Source organism: Phalaenopsis equestris, unplaced genomic scaffold (assembly GCF_001263595.1).
Source record: "Phalaenopsis equestris unplaced genomic scaffold, ASM126359v1 Scaffold198530, whole genome shotgun sequence".
Classification (NCBI taxonomy): Eukaryota; Viridiplantae; Streptophyta; class Magnoliopsida; order Asparagales; family Orchidaceae; genus Phalaenopsis; species Phalaenopsis equestris.
This window is the reverse complement of record NW_018218444.1, coordinates 214,964-234,051: the sequence shown is the minus strand read 5'-3', so window position 1 is coordinate 234,051 and position 19,088 is coordinate 214,964. Positions and strand designations below refer to the sequence as shown.

The 19,088-nt window shown below is 37.6% G+C and overlaps 1 protein-coding gene across 1 annotated transcript in view; it reads right to left on the bottom strand.

Annotated features, from left to right (window-relative positions):
• Window positions 1-8,925: 8,925 nt before the first annotated feature.
• Window positions 8,926-19,088, bottom strand: part of LOC110035615 (tubulin-folding cofactor B) — a 39,343-nt gene continuing 29,180 nt past the window's right edge. Inside the window, exons 7-8 of the mRNA XM_020739876.1 lie at window positions 12,090-12,159; window positions 8,926-9,218 (exon numbers count right to left, since the gene is read on the bottom strand). Coding sequence (XP_020595535.1) covers window positions 9,171-9,218; window positions 12,090-12,159 — 118 coding nt within the window. The 3' untranslated portion in view covers window positions 8,926-9,170. The remainder of the gene's footprint in view (window positions 9,219-12,089; window positions 12,160-19,088) is intronic.

The window sequence follows — 19,088 nt, the reverse complement described above, 5'->3', positions numbered from 1 at the left end:
GAACGAGGGAACCGTAGGATCCTAACCGGTATCGCTCTAATTAACTTTAATATGCCCTCATAAAATTTAAAGAACTTCAACCATAGGGCCACCTAATTTGACATTATAACTTAACACACTAGATAACTCAAGCTTGTCGTGGTAAGGAGCTTGAAGCTAGCATGGTGGGCAGCATGGCCATCTTTGTCATAGCTCGTTAGTATGTCGCTCCAGCTTTCTTCAATCCAAACGACATCACTGTGTAGCAGAAAATCCCGATAGGTGTTTTGAATGTTGTAAGTGCTACATCTCTAGAGCCATCTTGATTTGGTTGTACCCTGATGATCCATCCATGAAGGCAAAAATCTCATGTGTTGAAGCGATATCCACCATCATTTCTGGTATTGGCAATGGAAATTCATCTTTTGGACATGCTTTGTTTAAATCCCAGAAGTCGACACATACTCGAATTTCTCCATTTTTCTTCTTAACTAGCACAACGTTAGCTAACAATGTGGTGTATTGCTCCTCTCTCATAAATTTAGTGTTTATTAACTTCTTCACCTCAGCAATGACTTGCAGCTCTATTTCGAGGCACATTCTTATTGGAGTTTATTTTACAGGGGTCATATCTTTGTCCACCCCAAGTTTATGAACTGCAACTTCTGCTGACAGTCCTGAAATTTTATCATAACTCCATGAGAAGAAATCTTTGAATTATGTTAACAGTCTGATCAACTCTAAAGATTCTTCATTGTTGAGAACTTATAAATGTAGGTCGGGGTTACTCTTCTGTCTTGAGATTAATTTCCTTCAATTCATTAACCAATTCATCGATAGTTGCTATGATTTTTTCCTCAAATTCTGGCGGGGCATCTTCTATTAGCTGATCATTAGAGTCATCCTCAACATCGAGGAAATCCTCTTCTGATTTATTAGTGACAACCATGCAAAATTCCGAGTCATCAATTGGTCTGACAGTACCAAATCTGAGACCTTCTTTCGAATTGGGAGTTTGACTTTTAACACCCCATAAATTTTCAAGAAGTTGTAATTTATCTTTTGACATTTGTTTTGGCAAATGTCTCTATTGAATTAACTTTTGTATACAAGATAAAAAGTAACCAAAAGGTAATTTCATTAAATTAATTAGGATCCTCATCCAAATTTACATGATTTTCAAGATTAGTAGAAGTAGAAGCAAGATAAAATTTGATCGGCTTTGAATCAGCACTATGGACATCCTTGACCACTAAACTCTCGGCCTTTTGGGGGTAAATTGGAGCAAGGGTCATGGAATTTACATAGTGGTTTATCCGATCATACATTGTCTCATATTCACTTTTCTCCACATCTTCTAAGGATATCTCGTATTGTGGTTTCTTCTATTTTATCATTGTTATTTCATCTTTAGAACTTTCTTCTTCATCAATGTTGATGGTTGGCCTAGTCTATTCAACAATCAAGTTAGTTCTTCCTCGTCCACGTCCCCAGCCTTAACCTTGGGTGCACGAATTAAAAGAACCCCCATCAATTCAATGTGAAGAGAAGATAGTAGATTGTCGCAGCGGAGTTGAGTGGCCTCTTCTTTGAGATTCTTCTGAATCTTCCACTTTATTTGCTACAACTTCACAATAGAAGATAATTTTCTTTAGAGGCGCATAGTAGGCAGCATCTTCATGAATGTCAACTTCATGAACTGAAAATGGCGGTAAATCCCCCTTGACGCAATGTTCTTGTCCTTCCTTGTGGTACTTAATGCACTAGTTTAGAGACGACGGAACCATGTTAGGTTCATGAATCCATGGTCAACCCAATAGGGCATTGAAAGAGGTCTCAGCATAGATAATATGGAATTTAGCGGTTGTTACTAGTTCTCCAACATTCATTAACAATGTAATTGATCCAAGGGTTCTCTCTCCTTTTTGGTTGAATCCTCTTAGCATCATTTTATCGACTGTAAACTCTGAGCTTCAATGTCCAAATAGGCCAATGTCTGTAGGCTCATCAAGTTGAGAGATGCTCCAGGATCTACCAAAACTCTGGGCAACATAAATCTGCCGATAATAACGGTGATATAGAGTTGAAAATTATGGTCGACAGTACCGAGAAACAAGTCTTCATCAGGAAAGGTTACCCCCAGCTGTTCTTTCAATGGGCAAACTTCATCCAAGGATGTGTTGTCCAACTAGGCTAAGCAAATCTTTGGATTAACTAAAGCTGTAACCAGAGACGCTTTCATCTCCTTTGATAGGATTAGAGCATCATAGATGCTTAATTTTTCTAGCAACTTCCTAAGATGAGCTAGCACGTTGTAATACACTTTTTATGATCCTCCGATCTTTACTTGGTTATGTGTTTCTTTTACTGGCGAAGGTGGAGGTAGCTCTTCTCGAGTTACTATTTGCTTTCCTTTATCCATTGGAGCTTACCACGGGGGTAATACTTTTTCGCTCCTTAAGTTAACTTCTGTAATTTCTTCTTCTTGAGATGTCGTAGGCAAATCTTCCGGTGTTTCTTCTTTATCGAAAAGATCTAAGTTGATGGTAAGTGGTGCACCGTAGCACTCAAGGATTGGTTCCTCACTCCTAACGCTATCATAATCGGTATTGTCAATGTCTTTTTTGGTCTTGCTAACAGGTTCATCGGACTTAAGTATGATTTGAGGATCGATTTTGGAATCGAGATCAAAGCTAGATTGGTCATAATCAATTATGTTATCACTAGAAACAGTTACTAGAAACAGATCACTAGAAACAGTTAAAACGTAGTCGAAATCATAATCATTATATTCATAAGACCCCAGAGGGGCAGAAAGACAATCATACAGGGTCAAGGGTTCAAGGATTTTCTTCCCCTAATCCGAGACAACCAATCTAGCAGAGGTAGCCCCTATCCTAATCCCCGTGCTATCAATCTTTGTGGTGGTGTTCTTGTTCTTCTTCTTTAGTGGCAGCGGATTTCCTGGCAAAATCTTCATATTTGGCTTGACAGGCTGAAGACTCTAAATGGAGGCTTGCCTTGATGCATTCTGAATTTGGTCCAGTATACTCTTGAGCTTATTCCAAGTCATGCTCCATCCATTTTCACTAGCATATGGGTCAATCGAAGAGACTGACTCAACCAAAATCATTATTACAGAACTTCTTTCAGGTTCTTTTAAATATTCTTTTGTGATCGTTATATTTCCGTTCCGTCCTTAAGATTTTTCTCGAGCCAATCCTTAAAGACGAAATAATCCTGTATAGTGTGTCCAAGCATCCGTTGATACGGGAAATAATTAGGTTGATCCTTTCTATCAACCTATTCGGGTTTCTTTGGCTCTGGTAATCTAAACTCAGGCTTCTTCGTCAGACTTCTGAATATTTTTTGTACCTTTTCATCTTTGAAGGAATAAACTGTTTTCTTTCATTCCGTCAAGGCCCTTTCTATTTTCTGTTTGGTACAATCCCCCCTGAGCCGGTTGTTGGCTAGACTGGTCATACTGTTGTGTCTATTATTGAGCATATCGCGATAACGACTGGGAATTCTAATGAGAATTTTCTACATGTATCTTCATTAGCTATTTTTTTTATCGACTGTTGTCACTGTTTCAGACTTCTTTTCAATTGCACTGGTCATCCTAGATTTCTCTACTTTCTCTTGGGAATCCATATCTTTGATTTCTTCTTAAAGATTGTTGGCTTTGCTGAATAGCTTCTCGAAGGATTTAGTGGTGAGTCCCTCGAGCTTGAAAGCTACTGGCCCATGAATACTCTTGAGTAATATCTCAACTGCATGATATTCCTGTAATTGAGGTTCACATTTCATGTTATGGTTTCTCCACCTCAAAATGTAGTCCACTAAAGTTCTGTTGGGCTTTTTCTTCTCTACTACGAGATCTCTGATAGACACATGATGCTGCGCTCCAGCAAATCTCATCACGAACTATTGTTCTAGCTTGACAGACGTCTTGACTGATCTGTTGGGTAGTTCGGCATACCAATCAAAAGTGATTCCTGACAGGCAGCTGACAAACAGTCGAAAGAGCAAAGCTACATTTTCTCTCGTGTTGCCACAACTGGCTCGAAAATGCGTTATATGCTGCCTGGAATTTTTGGTCCCGTCAAATATTTTAAAGTTTGGCGACACAAAACTCTTAGGGTACGGCATCGAACTCCTTCGGGTAAGGTCTACCCTTCAAAATCAAATGCACTGCCCTTATATTGGGCTAAGGCCTCCCGAACTTGCTGGACCATTTGTTTAAATTCCTTTTTTGGTATGGTACTTGATGGAGAATCCTTCTTTTGTTCCTCATCTCTATTTGTTGAGGCAACATCCCTCCTTTCATCTGCGATATGTATAATCTCCGATTGATTGACCTCTGGGAGGCTAACTATGGTGGTTGAGATTGTCCCGGAATTGTGGTCATGGCAGTCAAGGCAGCAGCCATCTCTTTCATTCTTTTCTCCATCTGGCTCATTTGGTCATCCCTTAGGAAAACATCCCTATGCAAATCATCTAGGGCGTTCTCTTTGACGAGAGGTTGAGCATCACGCGCAGATGCAGCAGCTCTGGTCTCTATGACATGGATATCCATGAAATCTTCCTCGAGGTAATCATTGAAGTCAAAGTCTTCATCATCATCAATGGAAACTACATGTTCTCAAGCCAACTCGAAAATCTCGACCCTGAGCATTTCAACATTTTCATCATCTATTGATTCTTGTAGCAACTTGAGATCTGGAGGAATTTGCTAGACATCTTCTACTTGCCCATCCATCTCGCTAGCAATTACTACAACAATGTCGGATACTTCAGACCCTTGCTTCATTCCATGATCCTGCCCTTTAGGCTCATTGGACAGTATCGGTACGATATCAATATTCAAAACTTTAGCTTTAGGAGATATTTCTCCCACTACTGTAACCCTTCTATTAGTTGATCAATCAATCACTTTTCCTAAGGGGGTTATAGAAGATGTGTTAGTTAAGGTGGATAAAATTATCTTCCTTGTGGATTTTACTATTTTAGATATGAAGGAAGATAAAGAAATACTAATCATTTGAGAAAGAAATTTTCTGGCTATTGGATGAGCTATGATTGATGTGTAAAAAGGAGACCTAACCATGAGAGTTAATGACTAGGAAGTTACTTTTAATATGCTAAAGTCAATGAAGTATCCCGCAAAAGGAAGAGTATTTAAATGTTATAGAATGGAGATTATCAATGATTTAAGTAATAATCAATTCTGAGAAAGTTATGAAGTTAAAGTAGGGCAACAAGAACTATGGTACGAAAATGAAACTGATTTTCAAGATAAATCTACTGAGATAATCACTCAGGATTCAAATTATGTTTCGAAAAGTTTTGAGATTTTAGACACTACTGAAAATAGTAAACCTCTTATTCCTTCAATTGGAAAACCTCTTGAACTTGAGATGAAGGTACTCCCTATACATTTAAAGTATGTTTTTTTAGGGAACTCATCAATATTACCTGTTATAATACCCTCAGACTTAAGTGAAGTTCAAGAAAATAAAATAATAGAAACTTTGAGAAATTATAAGAAAGCCTTTGGATGTACGTTAGTGAATTTTAATGTTATCAGCCCTTCAATCTATGTGAAAGAATTTTAATGAAAGAGAATCACAAGCTTATGGTGGATCCTTAAAGGAGATTGAACTCTATCATGAAAGATGTTGTAAAGAAAGAAATTTTAAAGTGGTTGGATGCTGAAATCATTTAACCTAATTCTAACAAAGCATGGGTTAGTCAAATTCATTATGTTTTTAAGAAATGGGGAGTGACTATACCTATTAACGAATGGAATGAAATGATTCCAACAAGACAAGTCAATGGGTGGCAAATCTGTATTGATTATAGAAAATTGAATCTTGCCACTAGGAAAGATCGTTTTCCTCTACCTTTTCCAGACCAAATGTTGAATAGGCTAGTTGGGCATCGATACTTTTGCTTTTTGGATGGATATTCAATATACCACAAATACATATAGCTCTTGAGGATCAAGAAAAGATAACATTCACAAGTCCCTATGGAACTATTGCTTTTAGAAGAATGTCTTTTGGTTTATGCAATGCTTCTGCAACTTTCGTCACTTCATCTGTGGCAGGGACTTGGAGGGTGGTCTCACTAGTCTCGAGGTTGCCCCTTCTATGGCTTTGAAGGTTGAATGGCTCCTACTTGACACTGGTCACCACTCGAATGTAGCACATCCTTAACTGTTCTAGATCTCCTCAAATGGTGATGCCCTCTCCCTCTCCCAGGACCTTTACCACCACATGATAGGGGAAGGTTACCTTCTCAAAATTGTTTAGTAATGGACGTCCAAAGATGGCGTTGTACTTGAGCGGGGAGTTAACCATTAGAAAGTCTTTGAACCTCCCAAACTGTCGATCGTTGCCCCCCCAGGAGACTGTTACTGTGATTACACTAAGGGCTTCCTTACTCTATCCCGAGGATCTGAAGAGACGATCGGACGTTGTTGTCATCTGTTGTGCTCCTTGGTGGGGCATGTTGAACATGTCTTTAAAAAGAATGTTCACTGAACTGTTCATGTCGATGAGTATGCTCCTCAACTTGTATCCGTTAAGTAAAGTTGTAATAACAATTGCATTATTGTAAGGGTTACCTTTTGTCGACAGGTCTTCATCGGTTAACGAGATGGGGAGATGAGTGGTTCTTTGTGGAATAAGAGTAACAACACATATGTCTCATGACCAGACCCTTTTTAAGCTTGACTGTCGGGAGACTTCCCTCCCCCTCCTATTATCATGGTTATTATTCTTACGATCTGAATAGTATTGGTTTGGGCTGGTTCGTTGCTTACTTCGCCAGCTGGAGCCTTTCTTTTTCTGTGTAAAATCCTCGACAACCATGAATTCTTTCAATTTCCATGCCTTGATCAAATCCTCAACGAAACTTCTAAGGTATTTGCATTCCTCCGTGTTGTGGTCGTGGTATCTGTGATAAGCTCAAAATTGGTTAGGGATTCGGGTGGAGCCTTCAGTGCTTATCAGTTGAGGCTTCTTGAAGTGATTTTTATCCTGAATGGCCTCCACTAGCTCAACCAATGAGATCCTTGAGGGGGGTCATCTTGAGTTTCTCCGATTGGGTTGTTGATTGCTCGTAATGGTGGGTCGGGCATTGATCAAGGTATGGAGGACATTCTCCATGGTGATCACCTTCTAAACTTTCCTTGTGTGGGACGAGGGACGTCATTCACCGACGAACTATCATCTATCAACCCCCTTTTTTGCGATTAGGCGTTAGCAGCAACCTTCTTGGCTTTCTCTCAATCATGAAGGATTAACTCCTCAGCAATGATATGGTCGCTAGCCATCTCCATAAATTAGGCCATTAAACTTGGCTCACTCAATCTTAGGGCATACTTAAATTATTCACACTTCACTCTCTGTATCAGGGCGATTTCGGCAATTATAGGTTCGAGGTTCTGGATTTCTAACATTTCCCGCTGGAATCTTATTCTATAGGAACAGAGGGTTTCTCCCTCCTGCCTAACTTAGAGGAGAAACTGAAACTTCTTAAGCAAGTATAACCTTTTAAACTCACCAAAAGAGAATATAAATCACGTCAGGAAAGCGTTGAAACAACGGAGAGCCAACTCTCACAACATTGTGAAGAATGAGCGTCATTTGAACACATCAGTGTTCATTAGTTGCCGACAGCCGACATAAAAGTGACCACGTAGTCGACCAGGTCAATCAGACCTTTATATAAATCTAGGTTGGGGGTCTTAAATTTTACGAATGGTTCAACCTTAGAGAGTTGTCAGAAAAATGTGTTCCCGCATGTCAGAGGTTTATGGTTTGCATGGTGTGATGTCTCTCTACCGAGGTTGATTCAGCAATATTCTGGTAGTGGGAGTCGTCGCCTCCGTCTTCCTATGTTTGGGATCATCGATTGTTGTGCACTGGTCCATCCCATCTATTATTGGAAGCAACTATACTGATGACGATTTTAGCTTAGTGTGTTCTAGCCTCCCTTAGCCAGAGCTTCTTAGAAGGCACCTACCTCCACGTCTCATTTTCAATATCAATTATTCTTTCATCATGATTACTTTCTCATTCTATCTACCTCTATAGTTTGGCTTAATGCTTCTAGGACGTTTCGCACTATGCTCCTCTTATTAAAGGCATAATTCCACGCTCACCACACTTTTTTTTAACCCAAAAATCGTTTGAAAATCACATCCAAAAAATAAAGTACGTAAAAAAACATTAAATAATGGATAGTAAATAATAAGTATCTAGAGCCTTTGTTCATAAAATAACCTCTTATTTATAGATATAAGAGATACCTTTGTCATTATTATATTCCCGCCCTTCCCTGTGTAAAAAAATGTAGAACATCATAGTAATTTACGTTATACATAGGCTAATGCATAATTACTAACCAACAGTAACGTGTTCATCATTCGTAATTCTATGCTGGCTCGCTTGGCTATTAAGGGCTGAATTCAAAAAAATGCCCAATAAGAGCATCTACAAAAATTAATTAACAGAAAAAAAGTCTAATGCAATTCCATAAAACCCCGAACTTAAATATTTATTATTTATTTATTTCTTAACCTTCCTTGTACCTTGTCTTATATGATATGTATTCAGTTATATACTTCTTTCCAAAAAATATAATCTCTTCATTTATATTAAAATACGTGAAAATACGCGTGCCATCACTCATGGTATAAAATAGAACCATCGGAAATTCATGCATGCGTCAGTTAGCAAGAAAACACGTGCAAAATAATAGCATCAACTTGAAGTATAAATACGTAACATCAACACTACTGCAATTCATAGATGGGGGCAACGAATATGGATCAGGTCAGGTGGAAGAGTCCAACAAAAATTACAAATGCATTACAGGTCCTCATAGCATGGAGATTCTCGATTGCAGATGCATACGTTAATCGCCAAGTAGACGTCCTAAAAATGCATGATTATTCCTTTTATTCAACGAAGAATCGAAAGAATAGATAAATAAACTGGGTTGGCCAGCTTGTAACGACTGAATTCTGAAAAGATCTCCATTGATTTCCCATACAGATTATCGTACAAAGGCCAGATTAAATTTAAGAAAAAAAATAACTCATAAACAGTATGAAGGCGGGCATCATGGCAATTGCTGTATCAGAAAAGTAACAACATTGTGTAGCACATGTCCATGGCTTATATCTCCTCTTCATCAAACGGATCCCTTTCTGGGTAATCACCAACCTGAAGAGAATAGCAAATCATTTCCAGGGTTCTCATTGTCAGTTGAAGCACAAGAAAAAAAAAAAAACGGTTGAAAATAAGTCGAAGAAATGCCTATACGATGGATGAGAAATTTATTTGCTAGAAAATTATGTTCAGAATGTTCTCTCGTGATCATCACTGTTAGTTAACCATATCCTAGCTAATTGGAGAGAACTCCAATTAATTCACCTAACCAATTCCTTCTCTAACACTTAAGATTTTATGAATGATAGCTTTAAAAAAGAGAGAGAAAGTATGCATGAAAAGTGTACATAGCATATTAATACTTCTATTGAAGAAATTAAGATTTATATTTTGAAATTTGTATAGAAAAGGGAACTATTTAATGACTTCCATTTTCACAAGTTTTCTTCGAAATATCTTGTTCAAGAGATGTAAAGCTTTAGCTCCTAGATGAAATAATAGAAAATTTTACCAAATATTTGACACTAAGTTAATTTTTTTAGCTGAAATCAAATTCGAGTAACGGTATTATCTAGCCAAACTCAACCTTCTTTCAAGCAAACCAATATCAGTATGCGGTAAAAAGAATGATGACCGTGCAATTTAAGAAATTTGCTAGGTCAGAGTTTTTTACTAGAAAATAATTTTTAACAAAGAAAATAATATATTTAATGATAATTATTTTCAGTCATTTGAAATACAGAAAAAATCAAACATATAAAAAATAAAGTAATGATACTCGTGATATTGAGTCATCGGGGCGAAGGTATGTGAAGAGAGTGTGTGGGTAAACATGAGCAGGCATTCTTAAAAAAGAAAAAAAGAAAATGTCAATGAGAAGCAACTAGCGCTAGAAAAAAAATTACGCATATAAGAAAAATAATGGGTAAGAGAGCCTGAAAAGTGGAACTACCAAGTAACTAGCACCGATGTAAGATAGCAAATAACCAACAAAAGCCAACTCAATGACTACAAGAAACAATGATATGAATGTTAAACTAAATCATTGAATCAAAATTAGGATTTCAACATAAGCATGCATCAAGCGACGGCAGTTCAACATGATGCAGCAAAGCAATACAACACACGTTTTATTGCGCTCTTGTGCATTAAAAGAAACAATTGCACGAGGTAAGTGCTTCGATGAACAATAAAAATTGTTAAGCCATCTACTGTGTTTGGTAGGCCAGATCTACACAGGTTTTGGAGAAAATAATCACAAAAGATTTATGGCTCAAATATATATGGACAAAAGCGTCTCAAACAAATTCAATCCTAAGAAACAACTATAATTGATCAATTCAAATCCAAATTAGTGCCGTTAAACTGTTCATGATTTAATTGACATGATTGTTGATGATGAAGTTCAAGCCTCATTACTATTTGTTGTGCTCTTTATCTTTCTTATAAGCACATTCATGGCTCCAAATATTTTGCAAGAGATTCGAGTAGCTTAGAAGATCTCTATTGTAACACACGCCAATTGAACAAATAAGATTCATAAAGGATGGGGCATTTTCACCTGTGCATGTGAGAGAATAAAAAAGGAAATAGTGATATAACTTGGATAGAAGGTATAATAAAACATTATATGAAATAGGTTTAATATACTAAATCGAACATGACACGAATAAATGGAGAAATAGAATTCATAAAACCAACCACAAATAGTTGTGATAACGATGATGACTTAGCAGTTGTTTTCATTTTAACCTAGCACCTCCTTTCGAAGCTCTTCAATTTTAAACAATAAATCTTCTAGTTTTAATTTACACTAACTATAATTTACACTCACAACATTTGATCATTTTAATAATACTTTGATCTTCAATTCAAACACATCAATCCTTTCATTTTCAGTTCCAAAATTATTTATCTTGATTATTCATTATTGATGAGAGATAAATACTATAACGGAACAACAAACTTTGAGTTTGGCTATGTTTGCTTCAAGACTATCAAACTTCATAGCAATTATAAAGAATAAAGCAACTTATCACCCATGAATATATGACTTTTACCCAATTAGAAGACATGATATCATGCAATGCAATCGAAGCAACATGATCTTAGTCAGTGTTTATGGGAAATAGCTCCATGAAAAAGAAATCTATTAAACTCATGGCATATGATATTTTGGCATCACACCAAAGAAGATGAAAGCTTAACAATTATTTTAATTTGCAATTCTAGAAACAAAAATCCATTAATTATATATTCCTTTATGAAATAGTCTGCAAGTAACACATTACAGAAATTGAAAGTCATTCTAATATTGATATTGACAAAAGCTAATGATGATAGAGCATGACAAAAAGGAATAACCAAAAACAAATCAAATGACCCTAATTAGCCTGTAACAATGCCACCTTGCAATGCACATAAACAAACTACAATAGTAATGTAAATAGGTTTGGAACAGTGCCGCTAGCGCTGCTTTATAAAATTCAGTAAAAACTTCTAGCATCGTCCCCATATAATCTTGTTTAGCACAACCATGTCTTAATGTGAGGATCCATTTTATATAAATTAAATGTTAGTGGATAAGTTCTGCATGCTAAGAACAAAATTTTTGAATGGTATTTGCATGGAGGATGACATGCCCTTTGCGGCGCATAAACAAGTTATCTGGCATTTGAACCATATATCATTGTAAGAAGACATCTTATAATGCAAGGCTTGTGGAGGGGTTGGTAGAGTCTTCTCTCCAAATAAAAGACACAAGTTCGAAACACACTCTAACCACTAATTTCTAACCTGGTACCATTAAGGGCTCAATTTCTTCCAAAAAAAATGACATTTTTTATTACGCATAGTTAAGATTACTTTTTTGCATGAATTAAAATTTAGGTAACATATTTAGATATTGGTTCTGATAATGCGTACCTTGACTTTGTCTGGCCTAAGGAAAATACCATGTCGTGGAGGACATTCAAAATAACGCTTACCTTTAACCCTGCATAATTTCCAGAATGGTCAAATAAAAAAAATGATGAAACTACTGGGCGTTTACATGAATTGATTTAAGAATCCAAGATTAAAAATGTATACAAGTCAAATAACAGGTTATTTATCTAGGTTTAAACATTGAAAATCAAGAAAATAATCAAACAAACATCAACGAATTTTTTCCTCATGAGCATCTGTTAGCTGTGAGTTTTCAAAATCTGTCTTGATATTCTAATATCGATAACTTTCTTGTTAGCAATATTGTCTCATGATTTCTGATAAAACCAAAAGAAAAAAAAAACAATTATGATGTCAAGTTCTATTTTTGGGATAAATCATACATGTTCAAATATATAATGTCAAACCATTAAGAGACATTTTCCCATAGAGAGAGTAGAGAGTATTATTAGAGATCATCATGATTCAGAATATGAAGGGCACTTTGGAGGATTAAAAACTACTACTCAGATTTTGCATGGTAAATTTTATTAGCTTGCCCATTTTAGATATGTTTATGATTATGTTAGGAAATGTGATCATTGACAAATGGCACAAAATTTATCTAAAAGAGATGAAATATCTATGAATTATATACTAGAAATAAAAATGGGACAATTTAATCCCTCATTTGAGAATCATTACATATTTATACCAGTAATATATATCTCTAAATGAATAAGAGTGACAATGTCAAATAATGATTCCAATATCGTGATTAAATTATTTAAGAAAGTATTTTTATTATATTGTAAACATCTAGAGTCATAATTAGTAATGAAACCATCTTTTTAATAAGTGAATTGAGATATTATTCAATAAATTTAAAATTAACGTAAAATTACTACTACTTGTCAGCCCTAAACAAGTGTGCAAATGATGATTTCCAAAAAAAAAATTAAATTAAGTTTGGAAAAAATGGTGAATCCAACAAAAAAAAATTGGTGCTTGAATTTAGAAGATGCTCTTTGGGCATATAGAATAACAATTAAGATCCTATTGAAATGTTGTTGACCTCATTTTTAGAGGTCCTAGTCTCCTACTCCCAGAACCCAAAATCTAGCCTTAAGAATTCCTGGTTGACCCTTGTTGACCATCCTAGCGAACTAGTAATGGAGCCCACCTCCCATAGAGCTTCGAGCTACTTCTTGACTCATTCTTGTGAAGAACTCGCACGAGTGGTTCCAAGCACTCAACTTCTAGTTGCAAGGGTTAAGGACCAACATGTAGAGGGCCCGAAAATGAGTTCCTATAGGATCAAATGGCCTTAGGTGAACCATTTGTGACTCGAATACTCGCGAACGCCGCAGTTTATGTACTCACTGCACCACACACGAATTTGACTTGATTTGACTTGCCCATTAGTTAGTTTGTCCGGACAGCCCCGGATGTAGAAACGAACCGCACCGGCGCGTCCGGAACGACAACTTTAGCTATAAAGGACGCCTATATAGCTAGGGTTACACGCGCGGGCCCAGACTCAGCACAGGTTCAACTCGGGTTCGATTTGGGCTGGACTCGGGCTGAATAAGGGTTAAATAATTTTGAATTTCAAATTTTCAAATTTCAAATAGGCATTTAATCTCATTTTAATTGAAAGTTAAACATTTTCCTTTTGAATCTGCTTCATTAATGGAAATAATTTATTTCCCCGCCAATTGCTTTCAGAATAACGGCTCCCCCGCTCCAATTCTAAAAAGAAGAATCGCCTTCTTCCTACGGGATCTTCCTCCTTGGCCTCTCCCGAGCTCCTGCTCATTTACCTTCGCTCGACAGCCTTCTCCTGCTCGATCCCGCTCTCCCTCTGCGCTCGACAGCTCCTCTCTCTCGCTCGCCCTCCTCGCGCCTGCTCCTTCGCTTCGCCTCCCTCGATCCCGCTCGACCTCGCTCACCCGCTTCTCTCTGCGACTAGATCGAAGCCCCCGATCAAAGCAGATCTGCTGCCCGCTCGAGCCCGCTCTCCCTCTGCGCTCAACAGACCCTCACTCGCCTCACCCGCTCCTCTCTGCGACTCGATCGCAGCCCCCGATCGAAGCATCTGTTGGCCTCCGCTCATTCACGAACCGAAGCCCGCGGCCTCTCTGTTCGGAAACTCCCATCGAGACCCTCGTCGTCCTCTCACGCGTCACCCAGCTCGATTCAACCTCCCTCTTCCTCACGCACGCAGGACAAGCGCCCGAATCTCTCCCTCACTCGACTGAAGCTGCTAGCCTCCTTCTCGCCAACGAACAACTACCTCCCTTTCCCATTCCTTTTCATTCCTTTTTGTGTCCCTGCTGTGTCGAAGTAAGGTAAGGACAGGTATATTCTTCCAGCTATTGCATCTTATGGCTATCAAATTGTTTACATAAATTTGAAATGGAATCCTCTCCACATGAATACATTCTTACTGATTTTTGAGAAATATAAACAATATTTCAATTATATGTTATCGCCAATTTTAAGTGCTTAGTTGCTGGTTTTATGTTTCAAGTACCTAAATGCAAAAATTGTGAGGTTCCAATGATCATTTACTTGCTGGTTTTAAATGCACTGTTGTTGGTTTATGTTTCAAGTACTTAAATGGAATATTGTGAAGTCCCAATGACCATTTACTTGTTGATCTTAAATACACATTTGTTGATTTCATGCTTCAAGCACTCGAAAGGAAATACTACGAGGCTCGAGATGACCGTTATTCTAGGGCTTGAATGCTTCTTTGCGGGTCTATGTTTTTTTTTATTTCTGAATGCCTCCCTTGAGGGTTGTTTTACTTGTTGTTTGGTGGGTTTAAAAATTGCGATTTTTAGGGTTTTGTCTATTGATTCACGTACTATTTTAGAGCCAGTTTACTAATTGATTCACGTACTATTTTAGAGCCAGTTTGTTAACTGATTTCGGAGAGTTTACACACTATTTTGGACTGGATTTCCTAGCTGATTTTGGGACATTTAAGATTAATGCTTAAGCTTACATGAGAGTTGTTTGGGAATTTTAAAATTACTATTTTAGGGCTGATTTTGAGATCTTTGTCTATATTGTTTTGGGACTAATTATGAGAGTTTTGCCTACTGTTTTGGAGGCATTAAACCCACCATCTGCGGGGTTGTTTTAATCAATATTTTGAGGCATTTTGGTGGGCTAAATTTGAGGCAATCCACACATTATTTTGGCGAGATTTATGTAGCCTTTAAGTGCTGATTTACATGCGGTTTAGAATTGATTTTATAGACCCCTTTTTGCCCATTGTTTTGGGTTTCAATTAATTGTTATTTAAACGCTTTTAGGTCGATCCACTCGTTGTTTTCCCCCTTGACTTTACTAGTTTTGGAAGTGGGTCTGCCTCATCTTTCTTTTATTTTACTTCTTTTTAAATGATTAAGTCAAAAATTGGGAATTTCTGATTTAATTAGTTGGAAAACACTTATTTGAGGGTGAAATGTCTTAAATCACTTTAAGCACAAGTTAAAACGTAGGCTTCTAGATTTTAGGAGCATACCCTAGGAGAGAGTCCATCCACCTAATCATCAGTATAGTCTTCCTAGATTTTAGGAGCACACCCTAGGTGAGAGTCCATCCACCTAATCCTCAGCATAGTCTTCCTAGATTTTAGGAGCACACCCTAGGTGAGCGTTCATCCACCTAATTTTCAAATAAATAATGAAACTTGACACTTGACCCTGATTCACAAACTGATTAAGACACACTTGACCCTGATTCACAAACTGATTAAGACACATAATACTCTGATTCACAAACTGATTAAGACACTAGACATGAGGACATACCGAGTACCACATACCGAGGCGTAGTCCATGCTTCCTTAATTAAATCAACAGTGAAATTCCCTCAATGACTTAACCTACAATGAAACCCAGTGCATCGGGATTTAAGCTTGAATATTACACTCAAATCCTCTTGGCGATTGGGGAAATTTGTTAACGCCACATGGATCATTGAACTAGGATGAGTCTAGGGTCTAGGTGGTGAGGGTGATGACAACATTGCTTATTTGTGCTTAAACGAGGGATACGATGTGAGATTATTAGAAGGATCCATGATACTATTCGTCGACAAGTTTTGTGGTTTATACGATTAACCCTGTTAAGACTTGTTGCACACAACATCATCAAGGAAAAGACTATTGCAGATTTCATGGCGACTCTATCAGGTATGTATGAAAAGTCATTGACGAATAACAAAGTGCACTTGATGAAAAAGTTATTCAACTTGAGGATAACGGAAGATGTGTCTGTTGCTCAACACCTGAATGATTTCAACACCATCAAAAATCAGTTGTCGTCTGTTGAAATTGATTTTGACAATGAGATACGTGCGCCGATATTGTTGGCTTCATTGTCAAATAGCTGGGAAGTCATGAGGATGATAACCAACAGTTATGCAAGTAAATTTAAGCTGAAATATGATGATATTCGTGATTTGATTTTGATTGAGGAGGTCCGCATGAAGGATTCTGGCGAGACCTCGTGTTCAATTTCGGCGCTGAATGTTGATTCTATAGTGAGATCACATGACAAAAACTCAAACAGAAGAAGATCAAAATCAAGGTCTGGTCAACAGACAACCTGTTGACTGCTGGAATTGTGGCAAGACTGACCACATAAAAAGGAACTGCAAGAATCCTAAGAAAAAAGAGAATGATAGCGCTAATGTTATAATTGAAGAAATACATGATGCACTATTGCTGACAGTTCACAGTTCTGTTGATGACTGAATACTGGATTAAGGGGCTTTTTCCATACATCTTTCCACCGGCAGTTGATGTGAAACTATGTTGCAAGTGACTTTGGAAAGATACATCTGACTGATGGAAAGCTCTGAGCGTGGTGGAGATGGGAGACATTGATATTGCACTCCCTAACAAGAGTAAATGAACTTTGCAAAAGATTAGACACGTTCCTGAGTTGAAGAAAAACTTCATCTCTGCTGGGCAGCTCAATGAGGGTGATCATTCGGTGGTGTTCTCAAATAACACTTGAAAGGTTACAAAAAGAACATTAGTATTGACTCAGGGTAAGAAAACTGACACACTATATATGACCACATGTTTACTTAGGCGAGAACACATGAGTCAGAGCTGCATTATGAAGAAACAGAAGTGTCAGTTTCCTGAAAAGTGGCAGAGCGCCAAATGCTGGAAAACCGAACCTTGTATAGACAAATGATGGAGAACCACAGAGCTATGAAGAAATCTTTCAAGATAAGAATTCGAGCAAGTGAAAGCTGACCAAGAAGGGGGAGACGGATTCCCTGTCAGGGAATCAGACTTGGGAGCTGATAGATTTTCCACCAATGAAGAAAACATTGCACAACAAGTGAGTGTACCGGGTGAAGACCGCACTTGATGATAATAAGAGGTACAAAATTGGACTTATTGCAAATGACTTTCAACAGAGGTAAGATATTGCCCATGTAGTGGGAGTTATTAACAGATACAAGAGTAACCCAGAAAAGAGCTTGGAGGTACAAAACTATGTTGATGCTGATATATCGACTGAGGGTGTTACTCTTAAAAAGCTAAAATTATGCTCTACTTCAGTTGGTCTTGTGGTATGAAGACAGGAGCTTTGAGTTGCAGAGGTGGAGAATATCATGTTTGAGGAAAATATCAGTACAACTAGTAGATGATGCAACCAGTAAGTGATGCAATCAGTGTCTCAGTCTTCAAGTGAGAGAATTGTTGAGTAATGTGGAGATCCGGTCCACCGCAATTTAATTAACTTCCTAATTAAGAATCCCACCTACCGCTCACCTACCTTTCCACATACCGCTCACATACCATTTCCCACCTACCGCTTGCCTAACTCTCACTCTCCTGGTTTTTATAAATAGCCTCTTTTGACTTGTCATAAAGTATGAAGCAAGACTAAACCAAGTCTTCTAAGAGAAAAAGAGAGGAAAAGAAAGAGAGAGGAAAATGAAAGATAAAAATAGAGATTTTCTTGTAAACATCGAGACGCTCGACGGTGTAATTTATCGAAGTAATAAAATCCTCTACAGCTCTGTAGTTCTAGCACGATTAGAGTGACTAGTCTGTAGACTGTACGACTTTACAAAATATTTACAAAAATAAAATAAAAATCCATTTTGCATGTTAAAAAGAACTCTACATAAAAAAGACTTAAACAACAGCTTTTGCATGAAAATCAAATAATTTTTCTATGAAAATTTATAAAGGTTAACGACTAGTCACTTGGATTGAGGTTAAAAACTGTCTTTTGTAGATTGTCGGGTTGGTAACTCTTGTTCAAGATCGGGAAGCACACAGCCCAGCTCTAAGCCCCCGACTTTTACCAATGTCTTATACCCAGTCATGATCTTTCATATGTGGATAAAGGTTTCTTTTGCTTGTGATTTTTACAACTCATTTTTCTGAGTTTCGCGTTGGGTTTTCTCGCCTTGTTTAATTTTCTTGCAAGTTTATATAAATCTGCTGCAAATTATACTATGCTCGCAACATTAATAACGCAACAGTAGCAAATGCCCAGGTACGCTTTTACAGTTTATCTGCAGCATTTTACTTTACTGCATTTTACCTTTTAAGTACATTTTATTTACCTATGATTTGTTTATTCTGCATGCAAAACCAAAACTAAAACAAAACAAAACCAAACATTGACACCAAAACTGTGACGCATAAGCCACCAATCTCAAACACTTAAACCCTGGAGTCGTCGCGACAACAAGAGCTTGAAGCCAACTTTGTGGGCAGCACGACAAGGAATTCAGACCAAGCAACAAGAGGATCTTCTTCAGCATTATCCCTTCCTAGTATAATGACAACTCATAGGACTTCGAGGTAGCTCGTTTAGCGCGACATAAATCCTCACACTCCCTTTTTAGGCTCCTGTACAACCATGTTGTGCAGCATAAGTCCTACCCCGCCTTAGATTCCGAGGTTATCGCGTGACACGACGTAAACCCTTTTATCTCCGCAAA